The sequence below is a fragment of the Zootermopsis nevadensis genome, unplaced genomic scaffold, assembly GCF_977971745.1.
Source record: "Zootermopsis nevadensis isolate Lab colony 2312 unplaced genomic scaffold, Znev_1.0 Znev_ptg000037l, whole genome shotgun sequence".
In the NCBI taxonomy this organism is placed as follows: Eukaryota; Metazoa; Arthropoda; class Insecta; order Blattodea; family Termopsidae; genus Zootermopsis; species Zootermopsis nevadensis.
Window position 1 is genome coordinate 3,884,439 of NW_028259169.1, and position 24,589 is coordinate 3,909,027.

Below are 24,589 nucleotides of genomic sequence, written 5' to 3' on the forward strand. Positions count from 1 at the left end.
TAGACATTTGATAGGACTACTTGGACGAGTGATCAGCCCGTCTCAAGGCCTCTACCTGTACACAGGACAGCACATCACAGAAAGACGCGGACAAACATCCATGCCTTGAGTGGACTTCAAACCCATGGTCCGAGTGCCCAAGCGCACGATGTCTATGCCTCAGACCGCGTGGCCTCTGTGGAATTCAAATCGTTTGAAAGATAACTACGGTGGCGGCATTGCCTCAGGCACCTGACATTAGATGGTTACCCATTAGATTACTTAATTTTTTCGTAACAATGCTTTTTCTTACGGTGAATAAGCAGCATGGGGTGTCATATGACATGAGGGAATCGCTTGTTGTGTCCTGCGTGAAAGACTGCAATAGAAGCACACGGTCTTTCTGCGCATGCACCTTCCCTGTACTGCACAGTCAGAGGTTTTCTGCGCATGCGCCTTACTGGCCAGCGCAGCGACCTGCGCGAAAATATCAAAATATTTGATCTTGGACTTTTGTCGCCGAACACTTCGCTGTCACATTGGACAGCGCCGCACAAATAGCCAGTTTGATATATTCGCTTCACCCACGCAACTCGCACCGCTCGCATTTAATCTCTCACGTAGGACACCGGGTTAGCCTTACGCCCAACCCCCAACTCAGTCTGGCGCATCGCCTTAGACCTGTTCGGTTTGGGTGACCCTACCATGAGCCGAAGCTCCGGCCGGCAAAGCCCTTACGGTGTCAAGGGTGACCCCCAGATACCGCACTGTTTTGACCCATTGTATCGGCTGTCCGAGAAACTGCACTGCTCTGGGCTTTTGGATGCATGTCATCGTCTTAACGAAGAGAACCGCGGTGCTCTTCGAGACGTTGATAGCAATCCTCCAGGCCCTGAGCCAGAACTCCAGTCTACAGAGGTAGGCCTCCAGATACCTGACGAGAAGCGTTGGACTAAGGGCTTTGTGCGAACGACAAAACAGTCGTTGGACTGTTTGTCTTAAGTGTGCGATAACCCTTATACCAACGTTGGTAGTTACCAACAGTTGGTATTATTTGTCATACCAACATTGTGTAAACCACGGATACAAACAACATTATAGGAGAGTAATTTCCCTTCCGTGACCACAGAAGAACAGAAACACAATCACACAGAATACACACATATTGATACCTTGATGTAAGATTTGAGGTTCTAACGGTGGTGAGTAAGAAGATGGCTGTCTTCTGGGTTGTAGCGCAGTTATAGTGAGGTGCAGTCTGGTAGAAAATTAAAAGCCGTTTCTAATATGTCACTGACCTGAAGATAGATGCAGCATTACACGATGCTACAATCAAAGAAACATCTATCATTCCGGTACCACTGACATGGTGGATGACGACACAATATACAGTGCTGTCACCTAACCACATTAGTAGTAAAACTACTCGTCACCATCTGTTGGGAATAATTTATATTAATACCAATGGTAGCAACCAATGGCAAGTGCTCAGTCGCTAACTATTTCAGTGTAGATTGACAAACACCCACTGCTTCCTAGATCCTTCAAGAGCGCTGATGAAGAATTTCCATGATCGGTTCAGGCGGTCATCCTCCTTGTTAAAGTTGTTTGTGCTCAGCTTGATCTCAATTGCCTCCCTGATCATCCGGTCCTTGTATTTGGATTTGGTGGTTAAGGATTGTGGTGTTCTGGAGTGGAATGGGTGACCCAGGTTGGACCGTGATCGGCCAAGGCGGATTTGTGTAAATACTCGAGACGGAAGTAGTGCTGGTGGTCCTTGATTCTGGTATCGATGGATCGGCCGGTCTGCTCGATGTAGACTTTACCGCATTCGCAGGGCGCACTATACACGCCAGGAGTCTTAAGTCCCGAGGCATTCTCACAGGCCGAAGGAAACTGAAGATTTTCGGAGCAAGGCCTAAAATATTTTTGTCTAAGTGCTGGCTCAGGAGTCATATACGGGAGGTTACCGTGGACGGAAGACTGTTCTCCTTCTCAAGCAGCCATCGCTTCCCGAGGTCATCGAACATCTGAGGCCACGGAGTTCCTAGACTGCATTGGCTCCCGAAGATCCACAAGGAAATAACACCATCGGCGCCCCTACCTATCGCCCGGCTCTGTATTTGGCCAGGCAGCTCTGTGATTAATCTCCACGTATCCACACCAATTTATTATTAAAACATTAGGTTTCAGTTGCTCGAAGCGTCTATTACATATTTTAAGAATCTTCTTGAAGTAACAAAAATATATGTAATCTTTTCCGGGAGGCAGCTTATCATATTCCCACACTTGTCTCCCGCTTAATTCGGCACATGAAGTCCCCTTGCGAATCAAATAATATATAACCCCGCCATCACTATTGCAAGGAACCCTAACCAAAAGCCAACACATTGAAACAGCTGAAATATATTATATCTAAAGTTAATCTTATTCTGTAACAACATATATCATAATTCTTGTATTTGTTTACGTAAACCATTTTTATCGCATGACCTTTGATGACTACAGATACAAATTTAAACATTTTATACATTCAACGAAATTTTGTAATTTGTTTTTATTGTAATATATATATAATTTTGCATGGTTAATATATTAACTTCTTAAATCTATACTTACCTGAGAATGCCTAGTATGGCCGAAACATTATACATTTATAGCTTTTTGTAGCTTAAATGCGTCATGTTTGTGTTGATTAAATATATATAAAAAATATATAGATATATATTATACATTTAATGTTTTAATAGTTAATACATGGAAATTCATAAGGTTATTAAGGAATATTTTTACTTTTTAATCTGAAAGCAGCAAAAAGGATATTCATATATTTAACTTAAAGTGAAGTGACAAATCCTTGTTATAAAAAGATAAACCTGAATCCTGTTTGTAAACATTTTAAATCCTTTCAGGCCGGTCCATAATATTTAATCGCATGAAGAATTCTCTGACGTTATCAAAGTAATCCTTAAAAATGAGTAGGTTAATTTTTGGGAGGGGGGAATTGGGCCATGTAACTTGCACTTGTTAAGTTTGCATTATCCCTGCCAGAAGAATATCTAACAAAGGATGATGAAAAATCCAGTTGTACTGAATAAAAGTACAGAACTTTCCGTTTTCATTCTGCATGTAGCAATTAATATTATTTCTGTTCACGAATTTTAATAGCGGCATTGTTGTGGAACACAACAATGCCGAGTAAACAAATATAACGCTTCACAAAAAGAAATAAAAAAATATCAAGCCAGTCGCACTATCACTGCTCCAGAAGGAGCACTTCGCATTCTTGAATATTGACGACAGTTGACCTAAAACATCAGAAAAGTGAAAGAAGACGTTATCAAGTATTTGAAGTACAAACTCCAACAACTTCAATAAGGTAAACTGATACGCATTCGATATATTACGATTACGAAAACTATTATGAAAACTGACTTTATGATCGATTTTAAGACGAAGATTTGCTAGGGTGGGGCTGGACGTAAAAAGTGGACTGAACAAGAACTGTTGACTTCTGAACAGCGACGTAAAGAACTACAACATCAGACATATTTAAGAAATAAAGAAGAGCGAAAAAAGACTTACATTGATAAATGTAGAAAGTTGACTGACCTAGAACAGTTGGCCTCTGAACAGCGACGTAAAAACTCAAACATCAGACATATTTAACAAATAAAGAAAAACGAAGGAAGACTTACATTGATAAACGTAGAAAAACGTATTCAATAAGAGCAGAAGAAAACAAAAGAAGACTTGCAAGGGTGAGATTGGGCGTAGAAAGTTGACTGACCAAGAATAGTTGACCTCTGAATAACGACGTAAAGAATTAAAACATCAGACCTACTTAACGAGTAAAGAAAAGCGAAGGGAGATTTACATTGATAAACGCAGAAAAACTTATTCAACAAAAACAGAAGAGCAGAAGAAAACAAACGAAGACTTGCAAGGGTGGGATTGGAAGTAGATAGTTGACTAACCATGAACAGTTGTCCTCTGAAAAGCGACGTAAAGAACTAATCCATCAGACCTATTTAACAAATAAAGAAAGACGAAGGGAGAGTTACATTGATAAATATAGAAAAACGTATACAACAAGAACAGAAGAAAAAAAAAGAAAAAACAGACGAAGATTAGCAATGGTGTTGCTGGACGTAGAAAATTGACTGATCAAGAACAGATGGCCTCTGAACAGCGACGTAAAGAACTAAAACATCAGAACTATTCAACAAAAAACAGAAGAGGAAATAAAAAAGAAGACTTGCAAGGGTGGGGTTGGACGTAGAAAGTTGACTAACCAAGAACTGTGTGGCCTCTGATCAGCGACGTATAGAAGTAAAATATCAGATTACAGGAAGCGCTTCGAAAGGATTAGTAGTCGTTGTCGTCAAAAAATGACGTCATCAACAATATCACCTTATATTTGTTTATACACGGGGGTTAGTTTAGTGTTTACTCAAGATTTCAAAACGCAACCAACCCCCTTCGGAAGGTTGGTAAAGTGTTTAAATCCCCCATTCGTGGGGGGTTAGTTTTGTTTCTTACTCAGGGGTTAAAAAAACACTTGAATGAGACACTAAACTAACTCTCCTTTGGGACTAACCAAGGTTGGTTGCGTTTTAGAAATTTGAACAATCCCCCCTAGGAGCTCCGAAAGGAGCGCCCTGCTCTAGTATCAGTAAAATTTAGTGCAGTTAGAATTTGTACTAGTGGAAATTATACACAGAAAGGGACAGTTATTAATGTTCACGTTTTCCTAATCAGTGGTGGCAAAGGTAGTGGGTGTTGTCGGCAACAGCATTGTGCATGTAGTGGCCCTGTGTGCCTCACACATGTACTTATATAAAATTCCTTTTCTCCTTATACTGTTGCTGTAGTTTGTCTTATAAATGTACTTTTATCTGAGACCAAAACAATGAAGAAGGTACTGAGCAAGCTTTTGATAAATTAAAGAAGAGAAATGTAAATTTTTAAATTCCTTCCATTCCTTGACAGAAGATGGATTGTGTACTATCTGAACACATTAGTTACCCTTTTCTTAATGTTTCTGTGTAGCTGGCAGCTTGTATCAATCTTCATCAACAATGACATATTTCTCCATTTGCATGAATCAAGTAAGTCGTTCTAGAGAGGTAGTTTTCACATCATTAAAATTATAATAAATGAAATCACCTCAAATGTCTTACATGCATTTTTTTATGGGACCTCATTAATCATTCTTACCCAGGGCAAAATGATTGGCCCCCACCACCACTGTCTTTAACAGTACTGTACTGATTAAAGCTCTTAAAGAAAAATATATATTAAGACATTAAAAAAATTAAATCCGTGGCATAACAGCTCCAGAGAGCCAAAGCCGACTAGCTTGACTGCTGGCCTCATGTTCACATGCCTAAGCAGAGTTGAACGATCATCCAACCAGATATAGGGCGACGTGTGGTCAGCACGACGGACCCCCAGCCATTGCTAGCTTTCCTGACCGGATTACGCTACTCATTGTAGCTCCCCAATTTCCTCACAATGCTGGGTTGGCACCGGTCGAAAGCTCACGAGAAAATTTCTTCTCCCCCGAGACTCGAACCAGCGCGCATTCCGTATCGCCGGTCCGAATAAAAATGTAACTTTATGAGAATAAAGAAAATAAAAAAATTATGCTGTACCTGCTCCTCAGTAAGAGATAAAATAATATCACAGCCCTTTGAAAAAGAAAAGATAATGCACTCTGCCTTCTGCAACTTACCCAGCAGACTTTATGCTTCATAAGAACGTAATATTTCAAAGGTAACACTTAAAAACTCCAGCGTTTGTCTCAAAGGACTGATGAAAACCACACAACACTTTAGTCAGCTTATCTTAAAGCTGAGATTATATCCTGGTACATCACAAATGCAAATCAGCAGCCCTATCAACTACACTGTGATGCTTTGGCTTACTTTTTCTACGACACAGCTGTCATGCCAGCACACAATCTTCTCTGGCTCGTATAAGGGATTGAAATGGGCACTATTCAAGTCACAAGAATTTATATAACGTGACTACTACACTACTTCTTCAGAGCTTTACACATCTGAGCACCACCAAAAACATGTCATGAGCCAAAATTAATGACAAGTTTATAACATAAAAACACTGTAACAAGTAATCTGAAAATATTTAAGAATAAACTAACTAACCAACCAGATGGCTTACCGAACCCGAAGGTTCATCACCGAATTAACCAAAGCCCTCCACCGGACCCTGTCCTGGGCCAACAAAATCCAGTTTCCTTCGACTCCTATCTCCCATAGATCCCGCCTGACATTATCCTCCCATCTACGTCTAGGTCTCCCCAGAGGTCTCTTCCCCTCAGGCTTCCCAAATAGTGGACCCAAACAACCAGATGGCTTACCGAACCCGAAGGTTCATCACCGAATTAACCAAAGCCCTCCACCGGACCCTGTCCTGGGCCAACAAAATCCAGTGTCCTTCAACTCCTATCTCCCATAGATCCCGCCTGACATTATTCTCCCATCTACGTCTAGGTCTCCCTAGAGGTCTCTTCCCTTCAGGTTTCCCAACCAGTACCCGGTGCACACCTCTTGTCCCATCCATGCGCGCTACGTGTCCCGCCCATCTCATTCTTCTCTACTTAATTACCCTGACAGTACTTGGGGGAGCAGTACAGATTTTTAAGCTCGTCATTACGCAGTTTTCTCCACGCCCCATCGTCTTCCCTCTTAGGCCCAAATATCCTCCTCAACACCCGATTCTCAAACACCTGCAATCTGTGTTCCTCCCTCTGAGTGAGAGACCATGTTTCGCACCCATACAAAACAACAGGCAAGATTATTGTTTTGTATACTTTAATTTTCAGGCTCTTAGAAATCAGACCGGAAGCCAAAATATTTTGAACTAAGAAGAAGCAAGCATTTCCGGAATTTAGTCTCCTCCTAACTTCCTCACGAGTGTCATTTTGATTTGTTATTGTTGTTCCCAGATATTTGAACTTTGTAACCCTTTCAAAGGATTTATTAGCCACCCTAAGATAATTTTGCCCGCCTGTCTTCTGATGACGAGATACTAACATGTACTTAGTTTTTTTCTGAATTTACTTCCAGCCCCACTTGTCTACCAGCCTCTAGGAAAACTTCTGCGTTCCTCTTTATTGTATTTATATCGTCCCCCAATAAATTAACATCATCAGCATATGCCAATAGCTGATGTGTCCCATTCAATTGCAAACCCTCCTGCCTATCTTGGACCTTCCTGATGGCGTATTCTAGTTAAAGAGCAAGGGAGACAAAGCATCTCCTTGTTTTAGACCGTTCTTGATGAGGAATGTCTCAGATACATATTTACCTACTCGAATTTTGCTACAGGTTTCATTTAAGCACATTTTTATTAGACCCACTAGCTTCTTTGGTATACCAAATTCAATAAGAATATTATATAGCACTTCTCTCTTCACAGAGTCATAGGCTTTTTTGAAATCTATAAATAACTGATGTACGGTCCCACCGAACTCCCATTTTTTCTCTAGTATCTGACGAATGCAACAGATCTGATCAATCGTTGATCTGTTTCGTCTGAACCCACACTGATGATCCCCAATAATTTCATTCGCATATGGGGTTAATCTTGCCAAAAGAATGTTTGATAGAATTTTGTATGAGGTTGATAGCAGAGAAATTCCTCGGTAGTTACCACACTCAGTCTCGTCCCCCTTCTTATGAATAGGAATAATTATGGATTCCTTCTTATCCCAAATCAACTGAATAAGCTTATGGATCCTCATATGCAACCCTTTGCCACCTGCTTTAATTAATTCGGCTGGAATCTGATCAATTCCTGGAGATTTATAACTTTTCAACGTCCCAATGGCCAGTTCAACTTCATCTAAGCTAGGTTCTGGCACCAACAGTTCAGCTGCATGTATTTAATAGGTCTAATATCACTAGTCTCATGAACATTTAAGAGCTCGCTCACCGCTGCGAAAACTTCAAATCTCGCCCTGAAGATGGAGGCAGTATGACCTCCGAAACGTTAGAAAAACATCTACCAGACTACACAGCGCATCATATCAGAAGACAGGAATCTTCATTCTCACCGCTGAGAAAACTTCAAATCTAGCCCTGAAGATGGAGGCACTAATACCTCCGAACTTTACTTTTAAAACCTTTAAATGGAATGGTAAGTATACGTACCAACTGCTCCAACAATCAGTAACACTTGTCTTTATGTGCTTTGTGTGGTTCTCGCCGTAATCAGCGGTCAATTTCTTAAACTTCGTTAGCCAGTTGATCTTTGTAATGGTGAAGTGAAGTGTTTTCTTCGCGGTACGGACTGGATTCTTAAATATCATTCAAGGATTCATTCGCTAACAGCATTCTGACATTCCTTTCAATCCATGAATGTACTTCAAATTAACTTCTTTTACAGAATTAAATTCTTCAAGATTATTATAATTTCCCTTCAACTGTTTAATGTGCCTGAGTTCAGTGTTATTCAGGGAACAGGGGGTCATGGAAGGGGTTGGGGCTGTGCCCCCGTCACTAGCACGTTTTCAACTCATGTTTCGTAAATACGTAACTAACTGTAAATAAATTTAGGTTATGTTTACATATTCTACGAAAACGTTACTTCATCTGCAGTTGTAACGAAAATATCACATACAATAAAAGCAAATATAAATTATTGCACCATTCTTTTGCGTACGTTTTCTTAAATTACTTGAATAAATTTGGACGTAAATACAGAAATAGACCAGCAAAATTAAGTTAGAAGAGTCGGTCTATATAAAAAGGGTGTAACTTAGTGGCCCTCTTAGCTAAACCCCAGGGTTAGAAGGACAGTCTTCTGTGTAGAGTACTCAGACCAATAAATAAATGAATAAATATGATTTTTCCCCTCTAGGGAGTCGATCCCCTGTCAGTCAGATCGTAGCCAGTCACTATACTGACTGTCAAAAGACAGATAATATAACATGGCTGGGGTATGACTTAACGTAATCCCTTAAACGATTGAAAACAGGATGGCCTACATACATGAAAGTGCGATCGAAGTGCACAATTTTTAAAAAAAAATTCAAAATTAATGTATCTGTTACAACTAACTAACTAATGAATAATTCTGTCTCGTGATTACACTTCACAAATCTTTTTCGCAGACGTCCGTGTGAGTGCGACCCAAAGACGTATTTTTAAGACGACACAAAGAACCACTTACATATTCTCCCCAAAAAAGCGCCAACTTCCAATAATCGATATGAGGACACCCGAGGCAGATGAGCCCAAACACTACATATATATATATATTTTTTTTTTTTGGTTTCTTTCATAAATTTCCCTCTCATTCCTTCTTCATAACTACATACCGAAATTCAAATCCTAGCCTTGCAAATTCCAGAAACCAAAGATCAGAATCCTTGAGATGATAAAATTCATTCTGTCAGCCGTGAAATTACTCATTTTCCAAATTTTAATCAGACAGGCTGTAAGAATTCTTAGATATGGAGAAAATCCTGTCCTAGTGCCACTTTTTCTCCCATATGTCGAATATGGACTACACCAGGATCTAAACTGGTCTCAATCAGCCGAGATTTGAAACGGCCGCAGGTGGGACACGAATCCGATACCTCAGCGTAAGAATATAGACGACATAAAACAGTGCATGCTTCGAGTAACTGTGCTAAAGAATCAAAAGAACAACATCCATGGTCCATCCAGTATAATTAAAATTAGAGATCATAGGGATTATACTTCCAATGCAGCCACTTGTACAAAGAATAATTTTCCTTTCTGACAGTGACAGAAACTCGGTGTTACTCGTTTGGACGAAACACGTAAATTTTTGTTTAATAATTACGATGATAATCTTTCGACCCTTTGCATCTCAGTGTAGCGCCTATTAAAAACTGTTTTGACTTCGATATAGGAAGGAAGATAACATTAAAATGGATCGGTTCGGTTTTTTGACTTCGACCATCGACCACGTTTAATATGTGTATTTGGCTTCAGGAAATGTGTATCCACTGAAGATGCGGCCTTCAAGCTAACAGACAACGTGCTTAAATCTATTAACCAAAAAATGCAAGTTGGAGGAATTTTCTGTGATTTAGCAAAAGCTTTTTGACTGTGTAAATCATGAAATTTTATCGGATAAATTACATTTTATGGCATTCAAGGAATAGCAGCGCAATGGTTTGGATCCTATTTAACAGATAGAAAAGGTCGAAGTAAAAGCACCTAAAAACAAACGAAATATTTTCACAAACTGGGGAACAAAACATGGAGTTCCCCAAGGGTCAATTTTAGGGCCCTTGCTTTTTATAATATATGTAAATGACCTTCCTCCAACAATAAAAACAATAAATACTTTAACAGAACCCATAATATTTGCTGATGACACAAGCGTCATAATTTCAAATAAAAATTTTGATGATTTCTGTTCAACATCAAACATAGTTCTGTCTCATATGAGTAAATATTTTACTGCTAACAAACTGGCCCTAAATCTAATAAAATTTATAACAAATAACTCTCCACAATTTGCTTTAAGTATTGGTTATAATGGGAAGTATATACAAGAGTCAATAAACACAAAATTCTTGGGTTTGAAAATTGATAATCACCTAAATTGGACTAATCATATTGATAAACTGATACCTAAGTTAAGTGGCGCATGTTACGCAGTTAGATCTCTGTTGCATGTCAGCAACACCGACACACTCAGATCAGTATATTTTGCATATTTTCACTATTTAATGAAATATGGAATAATTTTTGGGGGGAAATTCATCAAACATCAAAAAGATATTCACTTTACAAAAGAAAATTGTTAGGTTATTGGCTGGTGTAAAACCTAGGAATTCATGTAGAAGTCTATTTAAGAGATTAGAGATCTTACCTCTTCTAATGTGAATACATATTCTCATTAATGAATTTTATTTTAAATAACCAAGAACTCTTTCAAAATAATTCTGCCGTACACCACGTCAACACAAGGAATAAAAATCAGCTTCATAGACCAATTGCCAGTCTCTCATGTTTTCAGAAGAGTGCATATTATGCAGGATCAAAATTTTCAACAGTCTACCATCAAATATCTCAAGTCTTGTAAATAAAAAGGCACAATTTAAACCAGCATTGAAGAGATACTTAATTACACACTCCTTTTACTCTGTCGATGAATTCATAATGTCTACAAGTAAGTCGTAATTTATCCTTTGTATTTTTGTGACATTTATATGACTTGTATTTGTATAACATGTATTGTATTATTATTATTACTTATGCTACATCCTATTGTCATCTGACTAACTTATGGATCCATGGAATGTAATAAAGATGTATGTATGTATGCAAGAGTCTTTCTGCCTGTTGTTTTTTGGGGTGTGAAACTTGGTCTCTCATAAAAGAGAAGAGAGTTTGAGAGTACAGGTCTTGGAATATGTTTGAGATTTTAGAAGAGATCCGGTAACAGAATACTGGGAACAATTACATAATAAGAAGCTTCTTAATTTATTTTTTAATTAAAACTTTTAGTGCAGTTGAATTAAGAAGGATGTGATAGGCGATCATGGAACATATATGCGGCATATGAGAAATACAAAGTTCTGATCCAGAAATGTAAAGGAAGGAGACAGTTTGGGAAACCTATTAAGAAATAGAATGATAATAGCACATCTAACATTTCTGAGGAACTACTGACATACATATATTACAGTATGTGAGGTATTGCAGGCAGCATTTCACACAGCAGGTCAACGGAGTGTGCTTCGACGTAGATCTACTTCAGACCCGTGGTCGGTAGATGGCAGCAGAGTCTGTTACAGTGCGCAAAGAATGATAATCGAATATCCCTCATTCTCCCGCGATGGCGGGATGTGTTCGCTGCTTTTCAGATGTTGCCATCCCTGCGTACGAGAAAATGGCGTAACTGTTGCGTGTCGTTTCTGTCCACTGCATTTCTTCTGTCATATATTGCGAGGTCGTGCAAGTTAATGTGACGTTATTTGAGCGTGTGTTGAATTTATGTGTGTCATCTTTCCCTTGTGTGGAGGACGTAAAGTAAGAACAATTTCGAACGTGTCATTTCATACAATTTATATAATCTTCAGGACTTCATACATTATACATGACTTCTGCTTTGAAGTGACTCAGAATAAATAACAGGATTTTGTGATCACAGTGATGAGTATTCAACTCTCATAAGAATAATCAAATTTACGATCAGTTGAACAAGTTTCTGTTTCTGAAGGAAGAGGCTGTATTACAGAAAGAAGAATGTTGGTGATTTCTATCCTAGACCCTTATAAATTAATTATTGTAGCTGTTAATTTTATAACAGAATAGTAAGACAAAAACAGAAAATACAGTGGAGTCTGTATAAATTTTATACAGGCTCTCCAAGATGATATTGAAACACTGCAGCCAAATGATAACAACACAGAAACTGCTGAACAATGCTGACCGAAACTTTGCAGCAGAGCTACAATTACAAGTTGAGATACTGGTTGGGAAGTGGAAGAAGTTGGTAGAAGGAGCAAAACATTTGTTTGAAAGATGCTTTTAGAGGGAAGTAAGATGGTAAGTTGGATATTCCCACACCTAGTTTAAAACCTGGCCATAATATTGGAATACAACCTGTAATTGTCTCATTCTTGCCATTTTAAAGCGCACAGCTAAAGAAAATGACCTGTCTGTGGTGAACGCATCTTTTCACGTGTCTCACTGGTCTGTGCAACCGTATGGAACTGGTATCAGCAGGATGAAGTATGTAGGTATGTATACAGCACTTCAGCTCACTAGAGAGTAATTATAATCAGGCATACTATAAAGTATAGATAGAAGATGATGGTGTTGTTCTTCCAAGTTGTGGTGCTCTGTGGATTTGGAGAAACATACTGTCTTTGAAATTTGGTATCTTCCTATGAGTCTTCTTGATGTCACAACCCAAAAAAAAAACATTGTCACTTTCAAATCTATAGTTGCAACAAATGCTTCATTTTACTGCCAGTTTTAAATTTTATACTTCAAATTGATCGCTTCATTTAAGTTGGTAAATGTGATTTCAATGACAATATAGAAGTTGTTACCTCAGTAGATCAATGCCAAAAATAACTTTGAAGTCTGATTCTTAACTTGAAGAGATTCTGCTTTATGATATTATGAACCTCCATTAAAATATAGTTGTATTATATTGTGGACATGACAACTGTTATATATGTATGTGTGTGTGTGTGTGTGTGGGGGGGGGGATGCATGCATGTAGTTACACAAAACTGACTGCTCAGTCTGAATGGTCTATAATTTACTACTTGCATGCATATACATTTAGATGATATTATTATAGGTTGTATTTGTTAACGGAAACTGAATGGTTTAGTGCTATCTGAAGCAAGATGCGTAACTGAAACAATGCACATTCATATTTCAGGTTATGTCTTTGGTGGTCATGTGTTAAGGTTCTTCCATAGGGGTGATGAATGCCTCACCATTCCATCTACTTGGACCGATCAACCTGGACAAAAGTAAGATTTGTTTTATTGGAAGGGATGAAATACAGTTATGAGGTATGGTCCTTTATATGTTTAGAAAGGGATTGTTTTTAAAGAAGATGGCTATCTGCTGGGATGTGGCGTCGTGTAGTCTTGCAGATATGGACGTGCGTTTCGGAGGAGCTTACCATCTCCGTCATCAGAGTGATGATACAGGCAATAAGCTCCTCTGAAATGTTTGGTTGATATATACCATATTACATGGTGCTATATCCAAGAAACAACCATCTTCATACTCATCTTGAAAGTATCAGATCTCACTGGAATATTTTTAATTTTTATAATTAAATTTTTTCATTCTAATTGTGTTAGCTCGATGTCAAGGAAGAAGGAAGGAAGAAGTATGTGCCTGCTTCATCGACTGGAAGAAGGCTTTCGATCGAGTAAAATGGAAGAAATTAATGAGGATCCTACAAAGAATTGGAATTGATTGGAGAGATAGAAGACTAATCAAAAACCTGTATATGCAGCAAAAAGTCAAAGTGAGACTGGACTCAGGAGACACCAACAGCGTTGAGATAGGTAGAGGTGTAAGACAGGGATGCTGCTTATCACCAATTCTTTTTAACCTGTACGGGGAATGGCTAGCCAAGGAAGCTCTGGAGACTTCAAAACTGGAGGAAGAGTCATAACGACTGTAAAGTACGCAGACGACTTAGAAATATTGGCGAAGTAAGAGGAGGAATTACAGAACATGATGGACAAGTTAGTGGAAACAGGTAGAGAGTATGGAATGGAAATCAACATTGAAAAATCAAAGGTAATGAGGACAGCACCGAGAGCAGAACCATTGAACGTTGTAATTGGAAACCAACAGATGGAGAATGTGGAGCATTTCAAGTACTTGGGACGACGGACACCCTATGCACCAAGGAAGTAAAAGCAAGGATAGCCATGGCCAAGGCAGCTTTCGTCAAGAAGAGGATACTTCTCACTAGCAAGTTGGGCTTGGAGATGAAGAAGAAACTAGTGAAGTGTTACGTATGGAGCAGAGACTTGGACACTCAGGAAGAAGGAACAGAAATGCCTGGAGAGTTTTGAAATGTGGTGATGGAGAAGAATAGAGATCAGGTGGACGGATCGAGTGACCAACGAAGAAGTATTGAGGAGAGTCAACGAGCAAAGAAACATTCTGCAGGCGATTACACGAAGGAAAGCTAACTGGATGGGACATATTATGAGAAGGAATGGGTTACTGAGTGATATCATCGAAGGCCAGGTTGAGGGAAAGCGAGGACTGGGAATAAGATTGATACAGCTAACCAACGACCTTAAACAAGGAAAGAAGGTGACGTTCCAGGAATTAAAGCGAGAAGCCGAGAATAGGGACAACTGGAGAGCTCTTTTTGGGCAGAGCAATGGACCTGTCGTAAGACAGAACACTTAATAATAAATAATTGTGTTAGAAATTGATTATTTAGGAAAACGGGATTTACCCTTCATGTCTAAAGTGTTAGGTGTGTGATGGTCAATTTAAATTTTTAAACAGCTGGTATGGTAATTCTGTGTAGCCAGTCATGGTACAAGTCTGTAACAGAAACCTGGGGTATGAAGACAGAGAGTGGCCACGTGATAGTCACTCCGTTGGCAGACGCACGTGGAAATGAACACAGAAATTGTTTTGTTTTTTTGTGTTATGTACTTAGAAACATGCTTCAACCTGAATTGAAACCTGTGATTCCAGTCTGAATGGTCCATATCATAGAACGCACAGCCATGGCGATCTGTTGTATGCAATTAATTGTTAACTTTTTCAGCATTGTTGTTCATGGGGGTGGCAGTGTAATGAGTCAAGCTAGATCGCTGTGGCGACTGGAATTGGCAAGAACCAAATGGGCAGGCGGCTTCATGAACTGGTATCATCCGATGAGGATCCGCCACCTTACTACTGTTCGATACTTGGGAGTTAATGAGAACAATGAGCTCTACCTAGTAAGAAAGTATGTTAACTATGGAAGATAAATAGCATAACCGTAGAATAAGAGAAGTATGGATTTTACAGAAATACGTTGTGAAGTTGGAACTGGCTCAGGGTTGTATCCAGTGGTTGACATTTGCATTAGCAGTGTTGAACCATTGGATTCTACTGCCAGTAGAGATGGCTGGCAACTGAGAAGTCACATAACCCATATTAAAATATTTGCTGATGGTTGCAGTTCAATACAATTTAACTGGATTAATAAAAACACAATACTGCTGTGAGTGTACAAGGCCCACACATGACACGTCATGTTTTAACCTCCTCGCACTAGTCCGTCAGTCGCCTTACAGCAGTTGAAGTGCAAGGATAATTTCTTCAGAAGTGCAAAAAAGTGTTCGACCATTTCATTCTTACTTAACGTGGCCAGCATTTGTTTATGATTAGATTTCCAGATTCTCCTGTGCCGAAGAAATTGACAATTTCTTGTTTGGTGAACTGTTTTTTCTGTAACAGGAACTCTACACTGCAGGTCATTAAATTTGAGCGAAAGCTTGAGTGCGTGCATCACCGAACACAGTGGACATTAGCAACATATAATATAAAATGTATTTTTGTTTGTTTTCTGATTTCAGCTTGATTTATTTTTTTTTAGAATAGAATGTGTGTCAGGAATGGGTTGCATGACTTTACAGTCGTTCTGTGCATATGCTCATATAAACAGAACTTGGGCAGAGGTGGTAATGATGTTTTAGTTTTTGTTCCTCAGAATCTGAAGCAGTTTCATTTCTGCATTACATGAGATTGAGGCCTACATGCATTATATACAATGCCTGACCCATCAGTAATTATAAACCTTATAACATTTAACTAGAAGGACCCCAAGAGTAAACAGTCTTGCAAAGATTTACTACAACCCAAGTATAAAATGTCTTTACTATTATAGGTTTATGACTTACAGTTTTTTCTTCAATTTCTCTCAGTTAGAAAACAAATGATTTTAATGAGTTGACACGTATTGTAATATCGTACGCTCTTGAACAGAACAGCTGGGCAACTGGTGTTAATAGCTTTTGCTTTGAAAGTTAGGATGAGAGTATATTCATCTCTGTATTGGAAAAATGCATGTAACATTTTACATTTTTGCACGCAGAGATGATGCTACACTTGCCTCGTCCACTTTCTGCTTGCGACAACAGAAGGATGACCTAAAAGTTGTCCTGGAAGAAAGGGATCTAGAAGTGATCGGAGCTCCCATCATCAAATATGGTGACAGTACTGTCATTGTGCAGCACTCAGAATCAGGGCTGTGGCTCTCGTACAAGGTCTGTATACGTATTGTCCGTCAACTAAATTGGGTCATAATAGATGTGGTGGAAAGTAAGGTGTTTACTTTTCAAGTTACCAGATTTGTAACGTAAGAATTTGAAATTATTATATTATATTAAATAAGTGTTGACAAAGAGAGTTGTAGTTTTACCTGACAGTCATTGCACAATGAATAATAATGTGGCATTGTAACATGCAGTTATGGAGAAACCAAATACTATCTTACTGAAACTGTTCAGAAGCAAAATTTAAAATGTTTCTTCAAAGAAGAAATCTTGTTAAGGACACCATAGAATCATTGCACTAATATGAAGTTTAATAAAATAAATGGAAATAAGCTGTAAAATATTTATAGCAGATTCTGTCACAGCCTAGAATTAATTATAATCTGACTTTTTTCTGTGTTCTTAACATGCTCACACAGCTAAGCCATTTTTAACAAAATTCTAACATTTTGAAGTATTACATTTGAGAAGTGATTGGCAGTCGATCAGTGATTCAAGGACTTTCGAAAGGTACCTGCATACACTATCTAGTTACAGGATGTGAAACTGTGTTCTCAGTTTTCTGAGAAAGGCGCTTTTTGTCTTATCAGGGCATATTCCTATCGTCGCTGTATGATCCTGGTCAAAGAGCAGCATGCCTTTAGAAGTCAAAACATAACGCTTTCAGAACACACTTTGAGCATGTAGTTTTATTCTGTCACTGCATGCAGTTACCTTAATGGAATTCATTGAAATTTGTAGGTCATTTGTCATTCATATCTGTAGAACATGAAATACTACTGAAGATGACTGAGAGGTAAACCAGCAGCCAAGTACCTGGGAGTGAATGTGTTAAACATCTGATATAAAAATTATAGAATTTTGTGATGAGAATGCTGTATGTTGTGTACTTTCAGCAACGTGAGAAGCTGCCAGTGCTATCCTGTGAACACTGTCCAATGGTGTGGTACCACAAGCTCTGTGCCAAAGCAGAAGGTGAGTGTGTAATGAGATAATGTTCGTAATATATATCGTAATATTTTTTACTTGAAACAAAAATGTTGACTGCCTCATGTGAGGGTTATTTTTATGAGTCCAGTGTCTGTTCCTTTATCGATCAATGATGTACTGTCAGAAATGTTTCTACTGAACAGATTGTTTTGAAACTAGGTATGAACATCATTACATTGAATGTCGCTCCAGACATATTTCTTATATTCCTGTCTCTTCAGTGGTTCCAGACTTGCAGACATAGCAGTTGTTTCCTAGAAGGACCAGTTACTAGTACAGTTCTATCTTTTTCTATTTTAATTTAGGCAAGGACACGAAACCTCTTTGAGACTGAGTGCCATAAATTCTAAAAATGTACAATAAAAGCTTGTCATGTGATCACACCATGTGCCCCCCCCCCCCAGTAACATTTTTTAATAACATATATTATTATTTTGTACACATAGTACATTATAAGTAGCAATAAAAATTAGAAACTGTAACAATAGTACAAACAACTTTATTTATAAATTTAAAAATTTCCAGAATAACATATTTCTCACTGTCAGTGAGGTTTTTGTTGCTGGATTTTAAATAATTTTAATTCAAGTCACGCTGTTGTGTGGTGACTTAATCAGTGACACTAAAATCTGTTGCTACACGTGGTATCACACTCTCTAAGTCTACTAATGATATTATATAACATTTGTCTCCTTTTTAATTTGCAAAATATATTTTTTTTGTCTTCAGACAGTGCAGAACTTCTTGCATGAGCCCAGGCATTTAATATAAGCCTGCATTTAAATTCCCAATAGTGAATGTGATAAGACAGCATACATTGTCTCTTTCTTGATTAGCTTTGTGTATCTTAAGGTGCGCTAATTGACATCAATAGTAAAAGGTAAAAGTAAAGCTGTCCCACTATACGCCATGTAGGCGTTTGGGGGGAGAGGAGGTATAGCTCCTCTCTTCCTTGACCTCGGCACTAGATGGGGGTGAGTGGTCAGCATCACGCCCCGGCCGGCTTTACCCCCGGGAAAGGACCCCGGTACCCATTGTAGAGGAAGCTGGGTGGGCCCCAGAGCCGGTCTGGACGCAGAGGCTAGAGGAAAAATCCTCTGCCCCCGTCGGGGATCGAACCCCGGCCGTCCAGCCCGTAGCTAGTCACTATACTGACTGAGCTATCCCGGCTCATTGACATCAATAGTACTGCCTTTAATATTATCTTGGAGTAGAAAAGAGAATTGTCCTCTCTACATCTTGTTTAGTGTCCTGTAAAATACAGAGTATCCCAAAAATATGTATGCACATTATAATATGGATTATTAGCCTTGTTATTCATCTTCATGTGTTATGTTTATGAGGGGAGTCTAGTGTGGTCGACACTTAACAGATGATACCATGATTCATATACACAAATGGTGGAGGGTTGATTGAGTTTCAAGCAATGAAAATTCATTGATTGTCTGTATATATCTTTTTGGGACAGCCTGTATCATGAACTGATGTAAGCAATACTCCTGAAGTATCTGCAGTTTTCTTTGCTGGATCAAAGATATTTTGAATTCTTCCTAGATCATCAGACCTAAAGTAGTCATAAAAATTCTTTACAGTTGATTTACTTTGTCTTCGCCATATTACGCTTGTATCTAACACATGCACACTTTATTTTAGTGAGCGCACAACTTCTGAGAAACAATTTGTTGATTCTCTTTCAGGTTTGAATGACAAGCGCACACAAGCCGCCATCTTCCGTCGCCTGGATTTGTTACCAGAAGAAGAGCAGTCTGTGATATTAACTAAATTCCGAGGAGTAGAGACCTCAAGTCTCCGTGAGCAGAATGAGTTTCTCATGATGCTGCTAAGAGCACACTATGAAGGAAAGCAAGCTCGCCACACTCAGCGAGTTCCTTAATCAGTACCTGGGAGGGAGTACCATCTTCATGAAGGCCAAACGTTCCCTCAGCTGCTGAAGCGCAAGGGCTCACGAGATGATTTTGGACCAGTTGTGAAGGAATTGAGTCTGCCAATGAATGCTGCACTGTGTAAGGTAAAATAGCATGTTACTGGATCAGTACCTGAAACTTAAAATTCTGCCGTATTGCTTCTTTCAAGTACTTCAAAATAATTTTGCTCATGTTTCGTCATGCTGTTACTATCGTAGTCTCTTCTTATGATGGGGTGAGACTTTGTCTCTGTGGAACTGTGGCTGCTAATGGGCCCATTCTCCATCCCCCAGATGATACATGAGTGAATATGGAACTTGATTAAAGTGAAGGACTTAGACGGAAACTTGTCTCAGTGCCACTTTGTGCACCACAAATTCCACACGGACTGCCCTGACATAACCCAAGGCATCCAAGGTGAGATGCTGTTGCAATAAAAAACTACAGTTAGAAATGAGAGCTGCACTCTGTGTTGAGAACAAACTAACGTCCCATTTTACAAATGTTAATGAATGAAATTCTATTTTTACGCAATTAAAAATCAGTATCACTTTTTCAGTTTGTGTAATGATTTTTTATTACACAGAAGCACATGACAAGAAGTAACATACAACATAATTTCCACCCCTGATCACCATTACTCCCACCTTGCATGTAGCCAAGTTCCTCCTTTGTGCTTTGTTCTGTGTTATTGAGAGTCTTATCTCACATTATCTTATTATTTGTATCTCCATTAATTTATAATTAATTGCTGTTCGTTATTATAAACATTTGTGAACTGTATACTTATCTTCCTTGACTCTCGTGTGTGAGTGCGCACGTGAGACTGAGAGAGATATATATAACTTTCTTTCAATGTAAGTTAATACTAATAAGTTTATTTTTGTGTTCACTTTAAAGGGACTTCCAATGAATATTTCTCTTCTATAAATTGAGTAGTTGGTGTACATTGTATATTGACTTTATTTGTTGTTGTTATTATGTGAACAGCCACGGTGGTCTAGCGGTTAGAACGCTGGCCTTGTAATCCTGGGGTCTCGGGTTCGAATTTATAACTTGTGTTGGGCAAGGCCGTGGTCTAGGCAACACAGAGTTTTCCTCCGTGGCATCCCAACAATTACTCCATTCACACACAGAAGAAGGCAATGGCAAACCACTTGTGGATCATCTGCCAAGAACGTATATGAACAGGTCCCAGTCCGAGAAAAGGAGGGAATGATCCTGTTCATATGGACCTGTCGTCACACAGAACACTAAATAAATAAAATAAAATAATTATGTGAACAGGAAAAGTGGTTTTTCATTTTGAAAGAATAAAAAATCTTTAAGGGTGTTCAGCAGCAAAGAATTGAAGAGAATATTTGTGACTAAGAGAAATGAATGCAGAATTTAAGAGAATTACATTGAACTCCATAAGATGTACATTTAATGTAGTAGTATGATTAATGAAGGATAATAATATGGTCATCATGATTTAAACAGTAAAACAGATGACTTCGTTTCAAACACTTCATGGTAGAATCAGACATGAATAGTATTTTCGAAATGGATCTTAAGAAACTAGCATGTGAGCATATAAATTGTACTGAACTAATTATGGATTGTGTCCAGTGGTGGTTTTTTTTTGATGAACCTACAAGTTCTGCGCACGTGGGATTGGCTGAATAACTGTCAACTCCTGCACCACGGAATTAGCAAATCACTGAATTGTAATTCTGTATTGCAGCCTTTAATGGGTTAGTCTAGTGTTACTCAGACTGTACTTTACAGAACACTGGCAATATATCGAGTAATCTCAAGGGTTCTAAGAGAGAATTTTGTCAAATGGTGGACTGACTCAGTTGTCAAATACCTTTGCTGTTATGGCAATATAGTTAACTTGATACACTGCGTCATTACACTTTTAAGTCACACTGTAACAATTTAGGGAAACAAGGTTATCAGTCATTGTTGTGTGCATTTTTAATGCCCTCAGCATGCATATTTAGGATGTGTGCAGCAGTACTTTATTGAAAACGGTGCAAATTAGAGATGAACTTCACATCTCCCAATACATTTTACTAGTTTTTATAAAGTTAGGACTGGCAGAAGAGTGGTGATGACTGTCATTCATAGTGACATGAAATCTGAGTGTCAGTATATGTGTAACATTATTTGGATGACCAACAACAAACAGTCTGTGTGATGCTGTGTGACTCCAGAGGGTAGCGTACCTAGCGGACGTTCTTACGAAGATACGTGAACAAAATTTTAAGGTGTGACTATCACAGTTATCTTGGCATGTGAACAAATTTATATATAAATGAAATAGAATTTTGGAGGACGTGTACTGGTTGAAAAAAAATGTTTCTGGCTGTTTTCAACCATTGGATGACTTTTCCAATGAACTGGATAAGTGATGATTTTCTTTCAGATACAATTGAACGTGTATGAGACCTACAAGTTGCAGTGAACGTTTTCAGTGGTTATGAAACCTTTGTACGTTCTCTGTCACAGAGAAAGGTTTGTTATTAGAAACAGATATAAGAAATATGACACTTCAGCAGGCCGTGGTTTTGAAAGATACATTAATAAACATTCCTCTTGGTAACTTTTGTGTCAGTTTGAAGGAAGATTGTCCACAAATTCCAAGTGTAGCTGTGAAGAAGCTACTTCCATTTCTATGTACATATATATGTGAAACAACATTCCCAAGATAAGATCATGAACAAACTCCACCCTGCAAGGATTATTTTCAAAAGTTTATAATCAGCTATCCAGTACATTTCCTGCTTTTACGTAGTGCAAAGGATCTCTGTTACGTTCATAAATCCAACCACTGGAGCCTAACCTGAGTCATTGAATCCATTACATGCCCTTCATGTTTTCTGAGCACAATTCTAATGTGAATTTCTCATATCCTTTGTGCACATTACGTGTCTGACCCATTTTATCCTCCTTGATTTAATCACCCAAACAGTACTAAGTTCTGAAGCTCTTTATTATGCATTTCTTTAGAACACTCTTACATAATCTTCCCAAGGTTCAGATATCTTGTCTGAAAGATAGTGCATTTTACTCATATACAGAAAACATATTGTTTTCCCAGGATCCCCCATCCTCTTCAGGGCACGCTAGCCCAACTACCCGTTCATCACCAGCTCCAACACTGGAAGTACCTGAGAACAACATAACAGACAGTGGTACCAGTGGTCTGCGACCACGTTCTTCTACAGTGGGCGCTGCAGAAGGCGAGACAATGAAACGGGAACTACAAAAAAAGCAGTCAAATGGCAGCCTTTCTGCCAGCAACAGTTGAATTCCGTCACTCCTCCCAATGGACAGCAGAAGACCAGTCCCATGATGAATATGTGAGTTCCTTTTGTGGTGTTGTCAGTTGGTTGATAGAATTTCTTTTTTAAGTCTGTTCTCAAGTGTTATGTTTATATGGAACTCTTAGCTTATAAACAGTCAAACCTAATGCCTGATGAATTTAAACTACATAAATCTACATTTTGTTAATAAAATTTCTTCCACGTTATCATTAATGTGTATACCGTCATGTTAGTATTCTTCTAGAATTAGAGATGGACATTTACTTTGTTACAAATGTAATGATTGTACTCTCATGACCTGTTTGCAAGAGCCTCTTCTGTGAAAATTGGATAAAACCTTTTCTTTGAAGGATTGTTTCATCGCCACTTCCTCCCTAATCTTAAATGTTTACTGATGTCACTATGCAGGTAATACAGTTATTTATATGTAATATTTGTACAGATGGAGCATCAGCAAAGATACAGTCCGTACTATAACAACATCTTTCTGAACCCTCATATACAAGACAGATTTTTGTATTCTGAGATCTCTCCATTTCAGTGACAAATATTAACCTTATAATACACAAGATGAAAACTGTAACACAGTTTGGAAAATGAGAGTAATTATGTCGGTGATTCTCATGCTAAATATTAAAGTCTCATTTTCAGATAATAAATATGAAAGGATCAGTAAACAATTTGGGATACAGATCTACAAAGTGTGTGACTGAAATGGATATTTGTGTGATATGACAATTACAAATGCAGTGATGGACATGATTTGTGTAGTACAGGGGTCGTCAACCTTTTTATACCTACAGCCCACTTTTGTATCTTTGTTGATGGTAAAATTTCCTTACCGCCCACCGGTGCCGCACATACTGCCCACCACCATGAAAGAGGTACAGCTCGAAGACTGAAGGATGGCCGTTATGCGCACTAAACTCATGCCTTTGATACGGAGCTCATTTGTTGCTCCTTCATCCACGAGTTTACTTCGAGAAGTGCCCGGTGAATTATTATCTATATTCAAAATTTTAGAGATGGAATTCAAAAGTAAATTGCAAAAGCATATTTTAAAAAGTCAAACTCGCAAAGTTGTTAGCAGTGTATTCGTTATATGAAGGAAGAACCAAATTTGTAACAACGGACAAAAACCCACACCGCCCACCATGAAAGCTTGAATCGCCCACTAGTGGGCGGTACGGACCAGGTTGACGACCCCTGGTGTAGTATAATGTCTTCCTCTGATTTATGAGACAATTTGCATACTATGAGAATACATTGCTCTTGTCCTGTGAGGACGAGAATGCTGCAGGAACTGACTAAAACAGAGTTACATTTTGACGGGGTGAGGGGTGATCTGATTGAAGTGTATGTATGTATGTATGAGAATAAGATTGCAAGGGGTTGTAACACATGTCTGGAAAGAGAAATTAACTGTTGCGTGGTCTATAGGTTTGCGTTATGATAAAACATTTGCAAATTCTGAAAGGGGTTAGATTCTTTCTCAGTAAAAAATACAACAGTTTCATAAGTTAGTGGATATTTTAAGCAAAGCTGGAAATTAAAATTTGTTCCTTTGATTATCTATCACCAGAAACTTCATGTTT

General features: G+C 38.5%; 1 protein-coding gene across 1 annotated transcript; it reads left to right on the forward strand.

Moving 5' to 3' along the window:
- Nucleotides 1-11,820: 11,820 nt before the first annotated feature.
- On the forward strand, nucleotides 11,821-23,024 carry LOC147871847 (ryanodine receptor-like). The gene is made up of 8 exons (XM_087360074.1): nucleotides 11,821-12,542; nucleotides 12,631-12,736; nucleotides 13,393-13,486; nucleotides 15,271-15,453; nucleotides 16,585-16,756; nucleotides 17,662-17,740; nucleotides 19,453-19,784; nucleotides 22,769-23,024. Exons 1-7 carry the CDS (start codon nucleotides 12,519-12,521, stop codon nucleotides 19,647-19,649), a joined length of 855 nt encoding a protein of 284 aa, XP_087216200.1. The 5' UTR covers nucleotides 11,821-12,518; the 3' UTR covers nucleotides 19,650-19,784; nucleotides 22,769-23,024.
- Nucleotides 23,025-24,589: the final 1,565 nt, after the last annotated feature.

What these genes read in the sequence shown, in the direction of transcription:
- LOC147871847 (XM_087360074.1), top strand. Translation starts at nt 12,519, where the DNA reads ATGCTTTTAGAGGGAAGTAAGATG. An exon ending in ACCGATCAACCTGGACAAAA is followed by an intron (nt 13,487 to 15,270) that starts GTAAGATTTGTT and finishes TAACTTTTTCAG; the next exon opens with CATTGTTGTTCATGGGGGTG. An exon ending in GAGCTCTACCTAGTAAGAAA is followed by an intron (nt 15,454 to 16,584) that starts GTATGTTAACTA and finishes TTTTGCACGCAG; the next exon opens with AGATGATGCTACACTTGCCT.